Source organism: Lissotriton vulgaris, chromosome 11 (assembly GCF_964263255.1).
Source record: "Lissotriton vulgaris chromosome 11, aLisVul1.2, whole genome shotgun sequence".
NCBI classification, from domain to species: Eukaryota; Metazoa; Chordata; class Amphibia; order Caudata; family Salamandridae; genus Lissotriton; species Lissotriton vulgaris.
Window position 1 is genome coordinate 399904046 of NC_141699.1, and position 21024 is coordinate 399925069.

General features: G+C 49.5%; 1 protein-coding gene across 1 annotated transcript in view; it reads left to right on the top strand.

Annotated features, from left to right (window-relative positions):
• Positions 1-21024, top strand: part of DDX56 (DEAD-box helicase 56) — a 138358-nt gene that overhangs the window by 18870 nt on the left and 98464 nt on the right. Inside the window, exon 2 of the mRNA XM_086943431.1 lies at positions 895-1056. Within this exon, the coding sequence (XP_086799557.1) occupies positions 895-1056 (162 nt within the window). The remainder of the gene's footprint in view (positions 1-894; positions 1057-21024) is intronic.

A 21024-nucleotide genomic window follows, 5' to 3' on the forward strand; every position in this document is an offset into this window, starting at 1 on the left:
AGGCGTCCCGTACGCCGAAACGCGCATTGAGAAAATAACAAACACCTACAAAGTCAAGCCACACGTGGTTCACACCACTTGAATGTTTATTTTGTCTTTGATATTGTTTGTTATCTATTTCTTGGTTGTATTTAACCTGATTGTTTCAATGTATATATTGTTGTATTGTCTGTTACGCGATTTTTGTAGTACACTGAGCTTATGTAGATACTAGTTTGTTATGTATAGGACTTGATTTCCGCATGGTCCCAAGTTGCTTAGGAATGTCACTCTAGTAAGCATTAACTCTACGCCACTGCACTCTTCGCCCCTGCACCACCCTGCTATGCACCGTTCTAATGTACAACGCTGCATTGTACGCCGCTGAATACAATGCCCTAAATGCTACTGCACTCTACACCAGTGCACTCAACACAAATCCACCTTTCTCTATGCCACTCTACTTAACTCCACACTATGCCACTCTAATACACGACACTCTTTGCCACTCCACAACATTCTACTCCACTCTTCGCTACTCCACTCCATGCCACTCTTCTCTATGTCACTAACTTTTAACCATGCTCAACAGCAGCCACACTGGTGTACAACATGGCTAGAATACATTGGCAAAGCCAATAGCTCTTGCATAGGCTAGACCTATTGGTTTTGCCAATGCTTGTATTTTATTTGACCATACGTCCTGACATGCCAACAGGGCTATTGTAAAGGTTGATCTTGAGAACAAAGATGGATGTATCTTTACCTATTGAACCATATACTTGCACCTGTTGCCGCTAAATGGAAAGGGAGTGGTCCTTCAAGGGCTGTATTGTTTTTAAAATGTTATCTAAAGCTCTATAAAATAATAGGATGCCAGTCCTTGTAATTATGAATTGCATCTTACTTCTTCAGGCCATCGCTGACCTCGGCTGGGCCAAACCCACACTCATCCAGGAGAAGGCCATCCCGCTGGCCCTGGAAGGGAAGGACCTGCTTGCTCGTGCCAGGACAGGTTCCGGGAAAACTGCAGCCTACGCTGTGCCAATCATTCATCACCTTCTGCATGTTAAAACTGTAAGTTCAGTTCCACTATGCTGTTTGGGGGGATACCTTTTTTAAAAACAAAATATTTTTTTATTGATTTTCAAACACCCAACATCATTGAGAGGCATTACAATAACAAGCGGATAAATGACAATATAATATACCACAAGTCTCTACTCAATATACCCACATCCCTCCCCCCTCCACCGATGTGCCTCTAGATCTTGGTCGTTAATCAGTTAATGTGCATCAGAATCCAATACAATAGCAATCGTGAATCACAGTAATACAGTATAGGACTCGCATATATCTCGAAGGTCACCTTGTATCCCTTTGATCTTACCCTAGGTCATTCCCCTTGTGTCAAAGTGCCAGCTGGTTCCTAACGGTCCTCCAGGTCCGAACTCTCCTCTGAACCTGGCTCTGGAGCCTGCAATACTGCTACCAAGGCCTCCCAATCCCTTGCCGTCTTCTGTGCCCTGTCATTATTAGTGCACAGGGCCTGCTGTAGCCGAAGCGCGCCTTCGCTCAGCGCCCACTTGAGTAGTTCCACCCGCCATCTCCCCACACACGGTCCCCTCTCTGCCTTCCAATGCATAGTAATTTCCCTCTTAGCTAATACGAGGCCCAGATCTATAAATGTACTTGTCACTTTCGTTTTAGCCTTATGTGGAAACCAATGCAACAAACAAGCGCCTAGGTCTAGTTCTATTACACGATCAGTTATATTACACAGTGGCTCCAGCACCTCCTTCCAGTACGTTCCCAAACTCGTACACCCCCACAACATATGCCAGAAGTAGTCTCCCTCTGAACTACATCTCGGACATCAAGCGGGCACTGCACCGAAATATTGATTAAGCTTAGCTGGTGTTAAGTATGCCCTGTGCAGGACATAGAACTGTACCAATTGAAATCTAGCATTCCTTGTGCTCTTCTGACCAATTGGGCCCACGTCTTCTCTGGAATTTCCCTGCCAAGTTCCACTTCCCACTTCTCCTGCAATGCGCTTAATGGCTCCAGTGCCTCCGTCAGCATACGTCTGTAAAGGCACGGAGTAGCCTTAACAGTTCCCTCCTCCATTATCACGTATTGGCACACCGTTGAGGCCCGCGGTTCCATCAGACTCATCCCCCAATAGTGCTATATTGCCGGAGTAAGCGCTGAATGCAGCAAGTAATCCCCTCGCGGGAGATCGTATTTATGCTGAAGGGCCTGAAACGACAACAGGGTTTCATTCTCATAGAGGTCTCCTAGCATTTGTGTCCCCATGTCTTCCCAATTAGCAAGTGCCGTCCAATGTCTGCCATGGGGGAGGGCCGTGCACATACCCAGCGGCATCTCCGGAGCATACGGGCGAGTGAATCCAGCCCGACGTTGGCTCCGATTCCATGTCGGGGGATACCTCTTCATTTTCTTGAACATACACCTATTATACTATCTTTTCCCATGAGAATATTTTTACTAAGACACTTAAATTGTGTGTATGTGTAGTCTTAGTATAGTGCTTTGGGTCCGTTGTCTTTTGAAGTAGACGTTTTTAGAACTTGTATTGATGCTGTACAGGGGTAACAAGCAAGATCGTGTTATATCAGAATTTTTTAGTGAGTTCAACATTAGCTGATGTATTGAAGGGAGCTGACCAGCTCCAATACAGCAGTGAAACTCCGTGGCAGGTCTGAGTAAAGCATTGCCTAAACCACTTCAGGAAATAGAACAAAACAACCTTGAGCTACATATTGGAAAGCAATCACTTTGACATTCCAATAATATATATTCATATTCATAATGGGAGCGTTCTATTTATGTTTTGGTACTTGCTGTCAGCTGGTCTTTGAAAATGGATGGCACTTGCTGTCAGAACTTTGTTCTTTTGGGTAGCATAAAAAAGAAGCTGACTCTTGCAGTGGGGCAAAACACTTTTACTCCTGTTTCATTTATTTAATAGTAAATTAAACCGCTAAAACCAAAATAGACAGCAACATCTCAAATGCAAATGAAAACAAGCATTTGCAATGCAATAGGTCTCGCATTTACGAAACTCTCGTAAATGCGAGATCTATTGCATTTCAAATGCCTGTTTGCTAAAGCACCCATGCAGCGCTTTCACCTTAATGTCAGCCACGCCCGTTTCCTTATGCAAAATTTGTCTAAACAAAGGGGTGCGTCTACCATTAAAGTGAAAGCGCGGAATAAAATAAAAGCATTTGTTTGTTTAGTTGACAAACAAATGTTACTTTTTTGGCAAAGCAGCCCATGCCGCGGTTTCACTTTAATGGCGGCCATGCCTATTTCCTTAGATGTGGCTTGTCTAAGTAATGGGGTGCGGCCGCCATTGAATTGAAAGTGCTGCATGGGACAGGTTTAAAAAGAAAAGTTAATAAACAGTAAAAAAACAAAAACAAAACACTGCGCCTCAAATAAACCAATGGCACAGCAGTCACTGTATGAGCGTGACATACTGTGTTATGGAAAAAAATAAAGAGCTGGGGGAGAGCGTGTCCTGCCTGCGACAGCAAGCAAGAGAAAACCATTTAAGCAAATGGTGCTTGGAGGCTGTAATTAAAACCTACCGAATAACAACATGAAACAGGGGTTGTCCTCATGGGAGGTTACAAAATGAGACAAGGCGGTCCTAAGGAGGGACTACTAAGCCTATTGACCAATGAAAAGCCACAGTTTCCAAAGGACAATGACAATAGCCAATGAAAAATATGGGCAGAGCAACAAGTCCATATCTGAATATAGCATGCCTTGCAGAGCAGTGCATGCACTGCCCAGGCTCGACCTAAAAATGAATAATTAAAAAATGTCCAACTAGGACAGCCCTGGCATCTAAAATATCAACCATAATCTCTGGCATAAATGAAGACACAGTACATTTTTGGCAAGCGCTGCAGAGACACCTTGAGGTATACCGCTTAAGGCCTCTGATATCCTAATTCTCTAAGACGGTAATTCCACAGTGCAAACATTTCTTTCTGCACCCTGGACTGACACTGAACCTTTAAAACCACGACTACCTTCTGGGGCTCTCATGACACACCTCTGCTATTATCTTTTGTGAATATTAATGTAAATCCTCTGACCAACATCTTTTACACCTATTCTTGGTGCAGGTCATTCGTTGTTTTTTTTTTTTTTACCAAATCAATTAATAGTGCAATTCCCCACTAGTGTGAAGATTTCGCCCTCAGCACTAACCATACCTTTTTGCCCTTAATGACAAAAAATGCAATCCTAAGCCAGATAAAGAAAGGGGTGCTGTTGGATAACAATCAAAATCAAGTAGGAATTAATTAAATAGTTAATATCTGTGAACACAATTAAAACAACATTGTAGTTAATAGGCCCCCTGGTGTAATCTCTAGATTATAAGAAATGAGACTCTTTTGCATCAATAGCAACATCATTGGTTGTGCCTGGCTCACCCGCTGAGGCTGCTGGACCACAGATGATGAAAAACATGCCTGCCAGCTTCGGCAAAGTGGATGGGCTTAGCTTAACATTATCTCATCTGCAAAAGAGATGCCCTCTGATTTCCTGCCTGTGTTTTTAGGATAGCCACACTGAAAGCACTGGGGCAACCATAACTCTCAAACCTACTCACCAATTTGAAAATCCAGACCGTGTCTAAAATGATATCCCGAATTAAATAGGAAGGTTGGATGGGCAAAGAGGTGTTTAAAGTTACGTGGCAATTCAAAGTAGACTCTACCATTCATGTATGTGTTTTAAAACCCAGCCCCCCCCCCCCGCCCCCCCCCAAAACCCCCCTCCGGACATGAAGTGTGGTGGAAGACTCATCTTATGTTAAATTCTAAAACAGTAGCAGAATTTATTTACCAACCTGACATGGGTCATCCATTCATAGGGACGAGGCAGCACAGGTATACAGCAAGTATACTACATAGAGTAAAGTGGTAGCCTGGCAGGGCAGCGCAATCTCAGTCATGGCTTGGGCATAAAATTAAATGCTATTAATAAGCTGGTGTGACTTGAGCATCGTAGAGTTGGCTGAGACTATCGGTACACAGAGGCACAGAGAGTGGTGCACAGGACGGCACAGTCAGTGGTGTGAAGGGAGGAGGTCAAAGATCAGACAGACTCCAACCCCAAGTCCCCTAGATGTGAAGGCACAACAATGTCACTCCTTCCCGCCCCCTACATATGTGGTATAAAGAGGTGATAAACAATGCACTGCCCCCTTGTGGCCAGCCTGCAGACCTCAGCTCCTCCGTTCATGGGTTAGGATTGTGGTTCTAGGCAGGTGAATCCCACTTGCCTTCAATTGCTGGAGTGAATTTTTATTTGAAAGAATCTGATAGCACAAAATGCTGTTCTGAGAAACAGGTGATGTCTGGCAACTAAACTCCAGACTTTGGAACCAGGTGTCCTGAAAAAGTGGGCAAATCTGCAACCTCTCTGTGCCACAAATGTAAATATGCGAAATACCTTTGTAAATATGTGCTCACTAGTACAATCGTGTGAAGCTATAGATTCACCAGTTGATGCACGCCATCTCGTTTCCTTTCCCATAATGTGCAGATAAACTCCGTTACTATTTAAAAATAGGCTTTCCCGCACATAATGCAGTTAAGCTCTGTTTCGTGATCTTTCACCTCTGGTCCGGTGCTATTTTCATTGTCTGTTTGAATCCTACACTAGAAACAGTTGATCTTCCTTCGAATATGGTGCTATAGAAAAAAAACGATAATTTGCTATTTAAAGTTCTCAAATGCATCTTATCCGTGGGGCGACATTCGCCGATTTAAGCTGGCACTTTGCAAGAGTAATTCCAAATTCAACGAGTCGTGGTTTCAATTATCGCGCCGTTTCTGGGCACGATAATTGAAAGCACATGGTCTATTGGTGTCTATTACTCGCACCAAGCGCGTAATAGACCCCAATAGGCCATGGGCGGAGCAATGCACCCGCCTTTGGCCAATTGCGTGCAGTCTTTTTTAAAATTTTATTTTTTTAAATATTTTATTGATCAAAAGCAGAGGTAGTATTTAGCAAAACAATCACAGTTACAATCTTGTCACAGAGCACGCTCATTACAGCAGTGAACTACAATCACAATTACAGGGGAATATTAGGTCCGGCCATTTTCATGTCTGCTCAGGGGGAAGTACACAATTCGCCTCTAAGTATTCCATCGTCCCCATTTCTTATCCCAAACTCCAGGACATCCCCTGATCTTATAGACTGTTTTCTCGGACAGCATGCACACATCCATAGCGGCCACCCACCTAATCAGGAGCGGTTTAGATGGTGAGCCCCATTGCCTAGCTATTTCACGCTTCAGTAAGAGGAAATCCAGAGCCGCCCATTGCTGTTCTATTGCAGTTAGATCTGTGGGGTCCCATACAGTAAGGAGTGCACATTTGGGGGTCAGAGGAACAGGTTTTCCTATTGCATCAGTCATTTTATGAATGGCCCGTTTCCAGAGGTCTTGGACCGCTGGACATTCCCACAGAATGTGGTAGAAGGTACCAGTTAGACCACAGTTACGGAGACAGAGATCAGATGAGCGCCTGCCAATTCTGGCCAGAAGAGGACCAGACATGTATGTTCTGTGCAATATCTTTAGCTGTATGAGTCTGAATCTATGATTAATAGCTGATTCGCGCGGGGACATCAAAGCCGATTGCCACTCAGCCTCATCTAAGACTCCGATGTCGTTCTGCTATTTATCACGTAGAAGGTGGAAAGTGTTCGGCATGTTACATAATTTGCGGTAGGTGCAGGATATCTCTTTGGCCTGAAGGGGTTCTGATAGGAGTCTGTCTTCGAGGGGCGAGGATTGTGGGAGAGAAGGGAGGTCTGGGACGTTGGGGAGTATGGCATGTTTAATTTGGAGGTATCGGAAAGTCTCAGATTGGGCCAGGTCATCTGTGTTTTTAGCTCTTCAAACGTCAGCAATTTGTTCTTGCGAAGCATGTCACCTATGGTGGATATGCCAATTGTGTCCCATTTATCGAAGCCTCGATAGTGACATAGGGTGCCTAGCTTGTGTGAAGTCCAAAGTGGGGTGGACAATGTGAGGGTGTTGGTGCATCCGAGTCGCTTGTTCGCACGGTGCCAGATTGATACTGTGTGGGACATCGGGCCTATATACCGGGTTCGGGAATGTTTGCCGTATAGAGCCTCGAGGTAGCCTCCGCGGCCCGTCTGGTATCTTTCTAAGTGAAAAGCAGGGTTCGTGGGCGAACCGTAGATCCATGAATTTGTGGCGACCAACTGAGTGGCCCAATAGTAGAGGCGGACATTGGGAAGGGCAATACCTCGATCGTACCACCCCTGCGTGAGTGAGATAAGAGCAATGCGGGGAGAACTGCCGTTCCATAAAAGGAGGCGGAGGTCTCCTTCGAGCGATTTGAAATAGGAGTCAGCTATGGGAAATGGGCAATTTTGTAGGGCATACAGAAATCGAGGGAGTGTTAACATCTTAAATATTTTTTGGGAAGAACCCCATAACATCTCTCAACTAAAATTCCTAATTCTGGAAAATGTCAACAAACTAGAAGGAAGGGACAATACCAAACACCTTCTACCAAGGGAGAACTATTGGATTTACAGATTATGTACTCCGAAACCTAACGGTTTAAACGACAGAATAGAATTTGCATGTTACTTATGATTTTGCTCCCAAAATGCAATGTTGGTATCACTGTGATAATATTAGATACCATACATACCCATTAGAATTCACATCAGCTGGACACCTTAGAGATAGCACACCATGCTAAGCCAGGATACTGATTTCATGAACTCCCTTTAACTGGGGTTCGAGACTACCTTCCACACTTTATTATTATAACTTTTTCTAGTTATTAACCAACATATTTATTTGTCACCGTTTTATTTTTCACCGTTTAGTTTTTACACTGATTAGTACACACCACATTCATATGAACAATCACGATAATGAGAATAACTAAGAACTCGAGCTAACCCGAGGTGAATCTGTTTTCCATCACCATGATCACGTGATCGGCACCACTAGTGTAAACACAGAGCTAATGGCGACCGCAGTTGAACGCGGCGTTCTCGAATTGAAGACACCCGCCACGCGCGGACCTTGCAAGCTTCACACCAGGTTAGAAAACCAGCAGATTAAACGCTATAGCATACCACCTAAAATAATTAAGATAGTCAGCAATAACGATTTAACGTTATATTTTTTCATTTGTTTCATCTTTAGCATGTAAGCTCACTCGTACAAACTCTCTCCGGTTACATTTATTATTTACCATGTATATAATACGTATGCACAAACAAAAATGATCATGACAAACATTTTATTGATATATACATGTTTAAACCCTTCCCTGTGTTTTGACCTTATGATATCTTTTTAAGATAACATTTGTAAACAAGCGGTATGTTTATTATCTTTTTGACAGCATTATTCCCTGATGAAGGGCCTTATATCGGCCCGAAATGCATTGGATAAAATATACATGAAGTCTCTAACATGAACATATGATTCATATAAAAAACGTGAAATGAACAGATATTTTGAACAAAAAGAAATTTATGAAGAATAAACAAAGATTTTGAAAATTAAGTATTAGACTGTGTGGAATCTTCTGATATCATTAGAAGAGACAATGGTGTTCCTGCAGGGATGTTCCCAGTGACCCACTGGCATCACGTGTTTACTAACATCTTAAATAGGGCAGCTCTACCCGGGAGAGAGAGGGGGAGTGTTCTCCAATGCGAGATGTCGTTATGGAGTCTTTGGAGTGGGCCTTTTAGGTTACGGTCATGAAATATTTGGGGGTCCAGGGTGACAAAAATTCCCAGATATTTAAATCCGTCCTGGGCGATTTCAATCTAATAGCCTCGCGGGAGGAGTGGGGGTGGGCCATGTAAAACATAGAGTACAGATTTAGGCCAATTAATAGAGAATTGCACAAGTTGACCCTGCACACCCGAACAATTAGTTAATACAATATAAATGCTTAATATGCATATGATCACAGAAAGATCCAATTGTTCTCCCAAGAATATCCAAAGTCCGGTTTCTTCTTTAAGCAATCCTTTTATTCACAATTTGTAGATTAAAACCAATAGCCAACGCGTTTCGTCCGAAACCGGACTTCTTCAGGGCTTAATTTAAATATATCTGTATGGCACAGCTTCAGGTTGGTCTTTAAACTTGTGTTTTCAGAATGATTTCACACCAGACGACCGCACGAACTACGAGACGCCGGGACCACACATACGGCACTTACTTCATCTCCTTACTTTGATTGAAAATATTGGACCTTTGGCACATCTTGAACATATGATCTTTCCTTCTTTATTGAAAATCATTTCTGAAAACACAAGTTTAAAGACCAACCTGAAGCTGTGCCATACAGATATATTTAAATTAAGCCCTGAAGAAGTCCGGTTTCGGACGAAACGCGTTGGCTATTGGTTTTAATCTACAAATTGTGAATAAAAGGATTGCTTAAAGAAGAAACCTGACTTTGGATATTCTTGGGAGAACAATTGGATCTTTCTGTGAAAATATGCATATTAAGCATTTATATTGTATTAACAAATTGTTCGGGTGTGCTGGGTCAACTTGTGCAATTTGATGTGTAAAACAAAAAGGATTTTTTGTTTTCTGATTTTGGGATTTAGGGGACTGTATCCCAGACCATCTGCACCCACACATATGTATACATTAGGTACTTGGTCACCGGTGCGGGCATAATAGCCTCAATCCCCTTTGCTTGCCTGAACCAATTAATAGAGAAGCCCGAGTATTTGCCAAACTTGGTGATAACATGTAGCAGGCTGTTGAGGGAGGACTTGGGGAGGAGACGTAAACGAGGATGTCATCTGCGTACAGCGAGATCTTATCGATCGTGTCCGCATTCCATCGGAGGCCTCGGATGGAATTGTCGGTTCTGATCCAATGAGCCAGAGATTCAAGGGTGAGGGCAAACAACAGAGGGCATCCCTGTCTTGTACCTCTGTGTAAGGGAAAGCGCCTGGACGTGTGTCCGTTGACGTAAACTTGACCCCAGAGATCAGTGTATAGTAGTCGGATCCATTGAATGAATTTGGGACCAAAGCCATAGCGGAGTAGTACCTCCAAGAGGTACGACCATTCGATAGAATCGAAGGCAAGTGTAGCGTCAAGGGAGAGGATAGCTGCGTCTTCCTGAAGATGTGGTATTCTGCTCATGACATTGTGGACTCGACGGAGGTTAAGCGCAGTATTGCGGCCTGGTAAGAAGCCCGATTGATACTAGTGTATCAAGGCGGGGAGGACTGTCATAAGTCTAGTAGCTAGGAGCTTCGCAAGGACTTTTACTTCAGCGTTGATAAGAGAGATTGGTCGGTAGGAGCTGCAGTCATTAGCCGGTTTATTGGGCTTGCGGATGACCACTATTGACGCCAACCGCTGGTCCAGCGGTAGGCACCCGATATCGCGGCTCTCTTCAAACATTGCTTTGAGGTGTGGGAGGATCTCACCCGCCATGCCCTTCAGGCACTCAACTGGGACACCACTGGGGCCCATGGCCTTGCCTGATTGGATGGCAAACAAGGCATTTCTAACTTCCTCCGCCGTGAGATCCGCCTCCAACTCCTGTACGTCAGGCTCGGAAAGAGTGGGAAGTCTCATTTCGGCTAGGAGTAGTTTAGATTTTACAGCTTTGTAATGAGCTCTGGCTGTGTAAACCCCTTCTGGGTGGGTAGCAAGGGCCTCTGCTATATCGCCCGGATCCGTGACAGTAGACTGATCTGGTAGGGTCAGTTCTGGGATCCAACGAGATCCTTGTTCACGTTTTTCAAGCCACGCTAGCATTTTACCTGCCCTGTCCCCCAATTCGTAAACGCGATGACGGGTTTTCAAGAGCTTGGCTTGCGCCTTTTCGAGGGCCAATGCTTTATACTCTAGTTGTTTCGCGCGGAGGCTTGCCGCCGTCTCATCCGTGGGGCTTGTGTTGTGGAGAGATTCCAGGCTGGTCAGGTCTGTTTCTACTTGTAGTAGGTGTTCATTTTGTTTGTGGATGTAGCCAGTTTTGACGGCTAGCGCCTTACCCTTGATCACTGCCTTGTATGCCTCTCATATTGTTATGGCCGATGTCACGGAGCCCACATTTTCGGCGAAGTAATATTCGGTGTGTTCTAGCAAGCAGTCGTTAATATCAGGGATTTTTAAGAGCCAGGGCGTAATGATTATGGGGCCGCATGTCTTCTGACGGTGGTGTGTGAATTTCACAGTGAGTGGGGAGTGTTCGGAGATCCCTCTAGGGAGCACTTCCGGGTGACGAAAGAACTCCTGATCAGTGGTAGGAGAGAATAAGTAGTCTATGCGAGAGCTGCTGTTATGGGTGTTGGAGTAGTGTGTAAAGTATGAGATAGTCGGGTGGGTCAGGCGCCATAGGTCTTCGAGCCCCATTGTTTGTGTGAAGTCAAATAGGTCTGAGCTCGACTTGTGTGAAGTACGCTGGTGGTGCCGATCTTGGGCATCATTCATCGTCATATTGAAATCGGCCCCGATGAGTAAGGGTCCATGTGGGAGGTCGAGCATTAGTCGCTGTAGGGCCTGTAGTGCGGCTGTGCTAAGGCCTGAGGGATGTAGACTGAATTGACATTCAGTGGTTTGCCTACCCAGGTGGCCTGCAGTACAGCGAAGCGACCCAGAGGGTCGGCCCATGTTTTTGCACATGTCGGGGCCACATTCCTCCGAACCAGGATACCGGTCCCTATAGAACCAGAAGTGAAGCCTGCGTGTACGAGTAGTTTATAGCCTCCCCAGTGTAATGCTTGGCACGCGTTGCCCATTAGGTGCGTTTCCTGGAGGAGAACCAGGTCTGGAGAATGGCGTTTAAGATATTGCATGACCACCCCTCTTTTTATTCTAGTGCCAAGGCCGTTAACGTTCCATGTCATGATGGCGAGGGACTTTGTCATTGGGGGTGTCATGATGGCCTAAAGAATTGAGATTGTGCACGGATCAATGGTTTGTGGTGCAATGAGTGTAGTTTGTAGGAAATGACTCTTAGGGACGGGGCTATGGTGGAGCATTCGTAAGGCCCAGCATATCCAAATTTCGGACGATGAGTGTAATGTGAGGCCATATGGCGACGTGTAGCTGAGCTTGTGATTGAGAAGTCGCAATAGATAGCGCGTGAGGTTGCGGCCTGCTGTGTGACACGCCCTATGATCAAGAATCCTCTGCAATGTGTGAACAGAAACCATATCAGTTTCTTCTTCATCAACTTCCCAACAACCCCCATCCCTCTCAAACACACCCCCCTTACCATTTCCCCCCCGCCAACCCCCATCCCTGCCCCCCTGCCCGCGGACTTGAAACCATCCACTCGCCAACTAGGCAGAGTGCCTGTCGCCCTCCCGAACATTGATGAGGTGCGTGGAGAGCCGAAGGTGCCCTCGACAGCTATTGGCAGGATGATATCGTCTAGTGCAATTATAAACAACTGAAATCAGCAGTAGCATTCACATAGTAGAAATTATTAATACATAGGCCCAGGTCAGCCCCACGCCCAGGGTCCTGTGTATATCAGTCCAGGTGAGGGACAGCGTCTTAAAACGCCACTCAGTGTACCCAGACAGTATTTAACAATTAACATGGGAAGGATAATCAGAGTCTGTATCAGTTCACTTCCTCCTTGAGCATATCGTCTATCACCTCTTCATATTTGATAAATGGCCTCTGGGGCCAAGAGTCGTTCCCCCCTGTAAGGGTACTAGGAGAGTAAGTTTGCCCCACCTGAGAGTAGTCCGCTAGAACAGTATCATTTACAGGTCACTTGGAGACAGCAGGAGTGGCAACACGTACAAGTAGAGAAAACCAGCAAAAGGATACATAGGAGTCAAGGCGTGCTGCAAGTATGAGGTGGACTGTTTTCCAGTGTAAAGGGTCAATGAGATACAGGGTTTGGTTCATAGTGGCGATCCAGGAGAACAGACTGAAGGCCGAAACAGCGAGGAGGTCACTGCCATGGAGCCAGGATATGGTGGCTGGGAGCCGTCCTGATGAACTTGGAGAGTCCCAGCAGCAGAGATACCATGTCGGACCTATGAAAGGGTGGTGTCCCACTCTAGAGGCTAGCGTGAAGTCTCATGGCGGGTAGAAGTAGTGTCAATAACGGTGTGGAGCCAGTCGGCTCGAGGAATAGTGTTTCAATTGTTAGAGTAGTCTTGGACTCCTGGGTCACTGCTCCTCTTGCGCATTGTCTGTGAACAGGTCCTGACTTTTAGGTGGCACCACTTCGTCAGAGCGATCTGCTGATTTCCTTTGCCGGTTCTGGGTGGTTACTGATTGACGCCATCCCTCAAGCCAGTCCCACACTTCAGCAGGAGACTCAAAAAACCAGGTCTTGCCATCTGATTCAATGCAGAGCTTCGCGGGAAACAACATGGAGTATTTGATAGATTGTGCACCGAGTGCCTTCATCACTTCCAGGAAACTGCGCCGACGAGCTTGCGCTTTCATGGTGAAGTCCGGGAAGATCGTGATCTGTGCATTGTCAATTCGTAAAGGCGGTCCCATTCGTGCCGTCTGGAGGATGACATCTCGGTCGCCGAAGTTGAATACACGGGCCAAGGTAGGGCGGGGGGAGCGCCTGGCTTCGGTCTACCCCCTGGGACCCTGTGGGCCCTTTCTATGGAGAAATAGTTGGAGAGGTGCTTTGGTTGAAGGTGTTGCAGGACCAGTTTCTCCACGAAGAGATCGGCAGCCGGCTCCTCAAGGCGCTCCGGAACACCCAGGATGCGGAGATTGTTGCGCCCAGCGCGTCCTTCGTAATCATCAAGAAGCACCTCCATTTGATGCTGTTGTTTCTGTAGTTGGGTTATCTGCTGTTGCAGTGTGGAGGCATCATCAAGTGCCAGGGTTTTGATTTCAATGTCTTTCACTTTAGGTTTAAAGTATTTTTATTCGGCACAACATGCTGAGACAAACACACAACTTCATAATGCGATACAATAGGGCAGAAATCCCCTCCGAATCACCAGGACATCATCAGCAAAGATCATCACGACAGGTTATGCCATTAGGGTGGTACACGGTATGTTCTGTCACAGCACAAGATGACATTTCCCCTGCAACCTTTCCCCAAACCCCAACAACCCAACTCCCCCCACCCAACCCCCCTCTACCCCCACCCTCACCCCTCGTCCAGTGCACAGTCCCTAACCAAAAGATACACCAAAGCCAGGTCCCTCCGGGAGGAGAAGCCCCGCCACAGTTCACTGGGCGGGCTCCGTCGGGCTTGTAAGCCGCAGGAGGCGGAGGTACTTGGGGCAGGTGAGTTCCCTAAATTCGGTGAGCAATAAAGATTGAAACGGTTGCCAGAGCTCCCTGAATTGCTCCACAACACTCGCCACAGCGAGGGATATCCTCTCCATACCCAACACATGCCACAGCCTATGGAGCCAACCTGTGATGGAGGGTATCGTAGCGGTGTGCCAGTATATCAAAATGTTTTGGACAGCAGAGCCTAAAGCTATCGCTATCTGTCTGCCCCTACGGGATCTAAGGGGGTACATCAGTCCGTTCGGAAGCCCCAACAAAGTATAAGCAGGGAAGCGGGGCAGTTCAATGTTGAAGTGTAAGTCAATATCATCCAACACTTCCTTCCAGTAACGGACAATCCCATAGAATGTGCGTGAGTGTACCCCGGTGCCCGCACCCCCGCCAACACGTGTCCTCCTTGCTGTGATCAAACTCGTGGACTCGTTCAGGTGTGTAGTACCAATAGGTGGAGACCTTGGTCAGAGTATCAGTGAGCCCCATGTGGTATGCCGAGTGCCTCGCCCTATAAGATATATGTTCCCATTCCTTAGGGCTCAGTGTCCTCCACAGTTCCCTTTCCCAGTGTTCCCTCCCGGGATGATAAGTGTGTGTCGCAGGTGGTTGCAGCAGCTTGTAAAGATCTGTAATCAGTTTGGAATCCGATGTCCGCGACAGGAGCCACTTTTCATAAGGAAGAAAAAGCCGGTCAGCCGACTCCCTTACTTGTGGCTGAAGGGCCCAATGGCGAGCTTGCATATAGCGATATCGGTCGCTCTCCGGGAGAGAACTCCTGACGGAACTGAGAGAAGGGGACAATCCCCTCAGGGCTATATAAATGGCACAGGGGCCGGCACCCCGCCATTCTCCAATGCTCGAACGCCCCTCTCTCCAGGCCCGGAGTAAAATCTGGGTTGTCCACCAGCGGTGTGAGTGGTGACGGGAACGTAGTGAGGCCATGTGGGAGGTTAGTAGCATCCCACACCCGCAGAGGTACTCTCGTGATAAAGGAGGCGTAGAGGTTTTTGGGTCTATGTGGACGTCGCAGGAAAGGTATCTCCTGCAAAGGTCTCCCTGCCACCACCTGGTCTTGGAAGAGCCAATGTTTATCGGACTCCCACCTGCTCCACTCCACAAGATAACGTAGCTGCGCAGCCTGGAAGTATTTGCGGAAATCGGGTATTCCTAACCCGCCTGCTTCAGGGGCCAGCAGCGAGAGGGCTCTGCGCATTCTAGGTTTCTTTCCCTGCCAGACAAAGCGGGAAACGTCCGCCTGTAGTTGCTGTATCCACCCGACCGGCGGTTGGAGCGGCAAAGCCCGAAAGAGATAAAGTGCTTGGGGCAAGACCGTCATTTTGATAGCAGCTATCCTGCCCAGCCAGGAGAGAGTTCCGCGATTCCATCGCCCCAGTTCCTCCCTAATCTTTGCACCTAGGGCTTGATAGTTAGCAGACACCATGGCTGACAAAGTGGGAGCAATCTGAATCCCCAGGTATGGCACTGCACCCGAAGACCAAAGCATGGGGAACCTGTGTTGCAAATAGGCCCTGGTAGCCGGCTTGAGGGAGATGTCTAAAGCCACTGACTTCCCCATATTCATTTTAAACCCCGCGACCGCGCCGAAGGAGTCCAACTCCTCTATACACGCCGGGAGAGCCGTCCGGGGTCCGTCAATGGATAGTATGACATCGTCGGCATAGAGGCTGATAGTGTGCGTGAAACCCCCCATCCGAATTCCAGTCACCGCAGGATTGTCACGCACCCGCTTAGCAAACGGCTCCATATAAAGAGCAAAGAGCAAGGGCGAGAGCGGGCAACCCTGCCTGGTGCCGCGTTCAATGTCAAAGGTCGCAGATGTAAACCCGTTAACCCGGACCGTTGCTGACGGTTGGACATAAGTTAAGAATCATGGATCGGAACTTGCTCCCTATCCCCGCTTTCACTAGAACCTGCTCCAGATAAGGCCAGTGGACTCTGTCAAATGCTTTCTCCGCGTCTACCGCCAGCATCATTCGTTCTCCCGGGATCCGGGAAGACTTCTCCAAAAGGTGGACAATCCGTTTCGTATTGTCCACTGTCTGTCTCCCTGGGACGAACCCTGCCTGGTCAGGGTCAATTAGACCAGGCAAGTGAAGAGCTAATCGCGCAGCAAAAATCCCCGTATACAACTTCAAATCAATATTTAAAAGAGAGATCTGCCTATAAGACCCACAGTGCTTCGGATCCTTGCCAGGCTTAGGGATAACTGTAACAGAGGCCCGGAGAAGATCAGGTGTGATAGCTCCAGAATCAGCAAAGGAATTGAACAGGTGCGTAAGTATAGGGGCTAAAGACGTGCAAAACGTTTTATAATAGAGGGCCGTGAATCCGTCCGGCCCAGGTGCTTTGCCATGTTTAAGTCTGGCGATAGCAGATACCACCTTCTTCTATCCGTATGTCTCTATCTAAATATTCCGCCGGTAAAGGGTCTAGCGATGGCAATGTAACCGAATCCAAGTAAGTAGCCATAGCTATCTCATCCGGAGGCTCTCCCGTGTAGAGGTCCTTATAAAAGTCCCGAAAGAGAGACGCTATCCGAGCATCCTCCGACTCCACGTTCCCTGACCGATCTGAAATTTCCTTAACTAGTTGGTTCTGACGTGTCACCCGGAGCCTGTGGGCTAGCAGTTTACCACAGCGGTCGCCTCCAGTATAAAAGGTGTGACGCAGCCTGAGTGCCGCGTACTCCGCTCGGTCAAGATCCAGGGCTGCCAGGAGCTTCCTCGCTTCCTTGAGCTGCCTCCAAATCCTGGGAGCACCGGTCCTACGATGTATCTGCTCAAGTTCTCTAACTCGATCCGTAAGTTCCTCCCTCTTGGCCTGCCGCTCTTTGTTGTCAGCCGAGGCGATCGCTAAAAATTCCCCTCGAATCACTGCTTTCAGTGCTGCGCATTGCGTGGCCCGGCTAGTATCAGCGTTGTCATTATGGGATTGATAGTCCCGAATCGCCTTCTCAATGCGAACCACTACCTCCTTCCTATGTAACAGCGTGTCCTGGAGACGCCACGTCCTGGGCCGAGGAGCTGCCGGGGGAATGCATAGCGTGGCCTCAACTGGGGCATGGTCCGAAAGGGAAATCACGCCCATCTCCGACCCCGAGGTCAGCGCCCGCACCGGGGAGGTAACTAAAAGGTGGTCCTGCCTCGCATATGTCTTGTGCGTGTGGGAATAGTACGAGTAGTCCCTGTCCGCGGGGTGCATGTGTCGCCACAAATCAAGGAGGTCTATCTCCTCCAACTGAGCCCTACGGGCAGCGGAGAATTCCCCGACCTGCGGGGAGCGTTGCGCCGATCTATCCAGTGCAGAATTAAAGACCATGTTAAAGTCACCGCCAAGTATGATGTGTCTGTCCTGGGAAGAAGTGATGTCTTCGATAGCAGTCTGCAGGAAACGGTCCTGCCCATCATTAGGGCTATATAGGGACCCAATCGTAAATAGGTGACCCCCTATCTTAAACCGATATGCGAGGAGCCTGCCTTTCTGTTCAGAGAACTTGTGGAGAATCTCCCCCCTAAAGTGTCGGGCCACCAGTATCGCCACCCCAGGCGTTTTAGTAGTACAAGAGGAGAAGAATTGTGACGGGAACTTATGAGAGCGGAGTCTGTGCGTGTCTTGCGATAGTAAGTGCGTTTCCTGGAGAAGACACATGTCTGCCTGAGTACCCTCCAGAAGGGAGAGCACAGCCCGTCTCTTGACCGGGTTAATTAGTCCCCGGACATTCAGGGTCACGACCTTGCAAGTGTCAGGAGGCATATGAAAAGGTGTAGCAGAAAGCAATGGGGCCCCATAGCAATGGGGCAACAAGGACACAAATGCTGTAATGTAACGGAAGTGACAAATCAAGGAACAAAGCGCTATCATGTTTGGGGCAAATATGTCCAAGCAAAGCAAGAGGCCCATTCAATGTCCAAACAGCAAGGGACCACAACACGCATTGGACCACTCCCCCCCCCCCCCCCCCCCCCCCCCCACGCTCCAGCAAACCCCATTGTGCACTGGACGACCCTCCCCCTTCCCCACCAACTCCCGGATCCCCCCCCCACCATTCCCCCACTCTCCTTCCCGCCCCTCCACCACCTGCTTCCCCTCCCTCCAACTGCCCAACTTCCCCCAGTCCCCACCCTCAACTTGGACTGTCACAACAACCCCGACCCCACCCCCTCGGTCCCCCAAAACCCATTGTCCCAGTCCGGTCCGAATCGGACAAGCCTGTGGAAAGTCAGAAAAGTGGACGTCCAACCACTACGCACTTCCCCGTTCCCCCGCCCCCCAAAACCCTCAAACCTGCATTACAGTGATAGCGATGTTGATCTCCCCCCGGAGTTCATTCAGGCTGTCAACGCAACTTCACTTGCCGACGTGACGTTGGCTCCATCTCGCGCCGAATCGTCCAGGTCCGCAGCCACAGCAGGCGATCCCGGCCGCGTTGAGGGAGCCGAGGACCGCCAGCCAGGGATCGTCTGCTATCCATCTCTAGTGATACTGCGCCTGCGGGGTGTGTATGTTCTGTCGTCTGTGGCAGTGATCCCCAGTACCCCACACGTATCTTGAAGGGAGCGCAGCTGATGTAGAGTCCCATTCCACCGGAAGATGAGGCGGAAAGGGTGCCCCCAGGAGTACTGAGTGTCGTGCTCCCGAAGAAAGTCAGTCGCAATTTTAAAGGCCTTGCGTTTCTGCAGGGTGGAAGCTGCGAGATCCTGGTAGAGAGCCACTCGGTGACCCCGAAACTCCAAGGCAGACCTCCTCCTTGCCTCGCGAAGTATTCGTTCCTTCAGAGGATAATCCGGCAGGAAGGCCAGAATGTCGGGGGGTGGGGCGCCGAGGCCCGGCGCTGCAAGCCCACCCTGTGCGCTCTATCGATCCGAATGAGGAAGTCAGCCGATTCACCCAGCACCTCTCTGAATAAGTCCCCTAGGTACGCAGCCACGTCTTCCCCCTCTTCTCGGGAAGGAACGCCCTGGACTCGGATGTTGTTCCTCCGGGAGCGATTTTCAAGGTCCTCGGCATGCGACTGGAGATCAAGATGCTGGTCCCGGAGCCGTAGAACCTCCTGCTGCAACTGCGTGATCTCTTCGTCCCTGGCATGGCCAGCGCCCTCCACTGTGGCCACCCTCTCCCCCAGGCCATCAACCTCTCGTCGTATCTTCCGGACCTCACCTGCCACTTCCTGCTTGAGCGCGCGCTTGGAAATCGTCCCGCAACGTACTGAAGAGGGACTCAAGGAAGGATCTCGTGACTGGGGGCTCCCCTCCACTCGCTCCCTGGGAGCTACCCGAGAGACTCGGAGACGGCTGTCCTCTATCCTGTCTCGCGGTGTTCCTTCCCAACATGTCCGGCAGGTTGCGGTCCCCTTTCTTGGACCCTTTATTGTTCGCCATTGAGCCTGCACGAGTACCTTCCAAGATGTTCAGTGGGGCCCTTCCCAACCACTGGTCTATGCCACCGACCAGGCTGCAAATTCCAGCACCTCTCCATCAATAACTCAGTAGGCCGGTCCGCTCTGCCAGCAGACCTCCTCCGATGCGCAATGGAGTGGGCCGCGATCCTTTCACCCCGGGGACGGGCGTCCCACCCGGGTCACCAGGCCCGACTGGCCCAGCCTTGCGCCCCCTTCCACCACTGCCGGCGTCACTGGCGTGATTCCCAGCTCACTCGCTCCTCAGGGGGCCCCTCTTGAACAGGTCCGTAGCACCCTTCCCGGGTACTGCAGTAGGGGGGACCGCTCCTACCTCACGGCATGCCACCGCTCTACAGCCAGGTCCGTACCGGCAATATAACTTCAGACGCCACCTTCTCCGTTCCTCCAAGGCGGTGCCAGCCGAGGCAACGGCGTCAGAGAGCGGGCCGACCCCAAGGGGGGTACAGGCGGTCGACCCCCTCCTTAACCAGCAGCCAGAGCACCCACTCCTGCACCTCCGGAGTTACAGGGGATATAGGCCGCGGCCTCGGCGCCACATGTGGGAGCTTCCTGAGTGGCAGCACCAAGTGTCTCGGCTGTTCGCCGGGTACTTACAGGTCTGGGAGTGCAGTCCCGGATTCAGGAGGGCCAGTTGACTGGGCGCTGGGCAAGCGCCACACTTCGTGACCTCTAATGTCCCCGAGGTCCGGGGGTACAGGCCAAAGCCACGGCCTCGCGTAGCGCCCGGGGCATACCCCTCCGACGCCCCGCCTCCAGGGGCCAAGCGATGCAGCTCTTCGGGGCTCGCCACAGGATGGGTTGCAATGAGTTCGTTCGGGCCAGGGGGGAGAAAAGCCACAACCTCTCCGCAGTCGCCAAGGCGGACGGCCGCCAAAACCAGGCCTCAGCCCCGTCCCCGCTCCGAGCCCCGGGTCCTCCTCGTTCCCGGCACTAATTCCGGCCAAGTTTCTCGGCCTCCTGCTAGTCACTGGCAAATCTGGGGGTGTAGTCCCACGTCCGGGAGGGCCTGCCGATGGGCCGCTGGGTGAGTGCCACACTGCGAGACCTCTAGTGTCTCCGAGGTCCGGGGGCACAGGCCAAAGCCACGGCCTCGCGTAGCGCTCGGCCCCGAGGCACACCCCTCTGATGTCCCGCCTCCGGGGGCCAAGCAATGCAGCTCTTCAGGGGCTCACCACAGGACGGGTCGCGGTGAGCACGTTCGGGGTCAAGGGGGAGAAACAGCAGCCCCTCCGCAGTCGCCGAGGCCGACGGCCGCCAAAACCAGGGC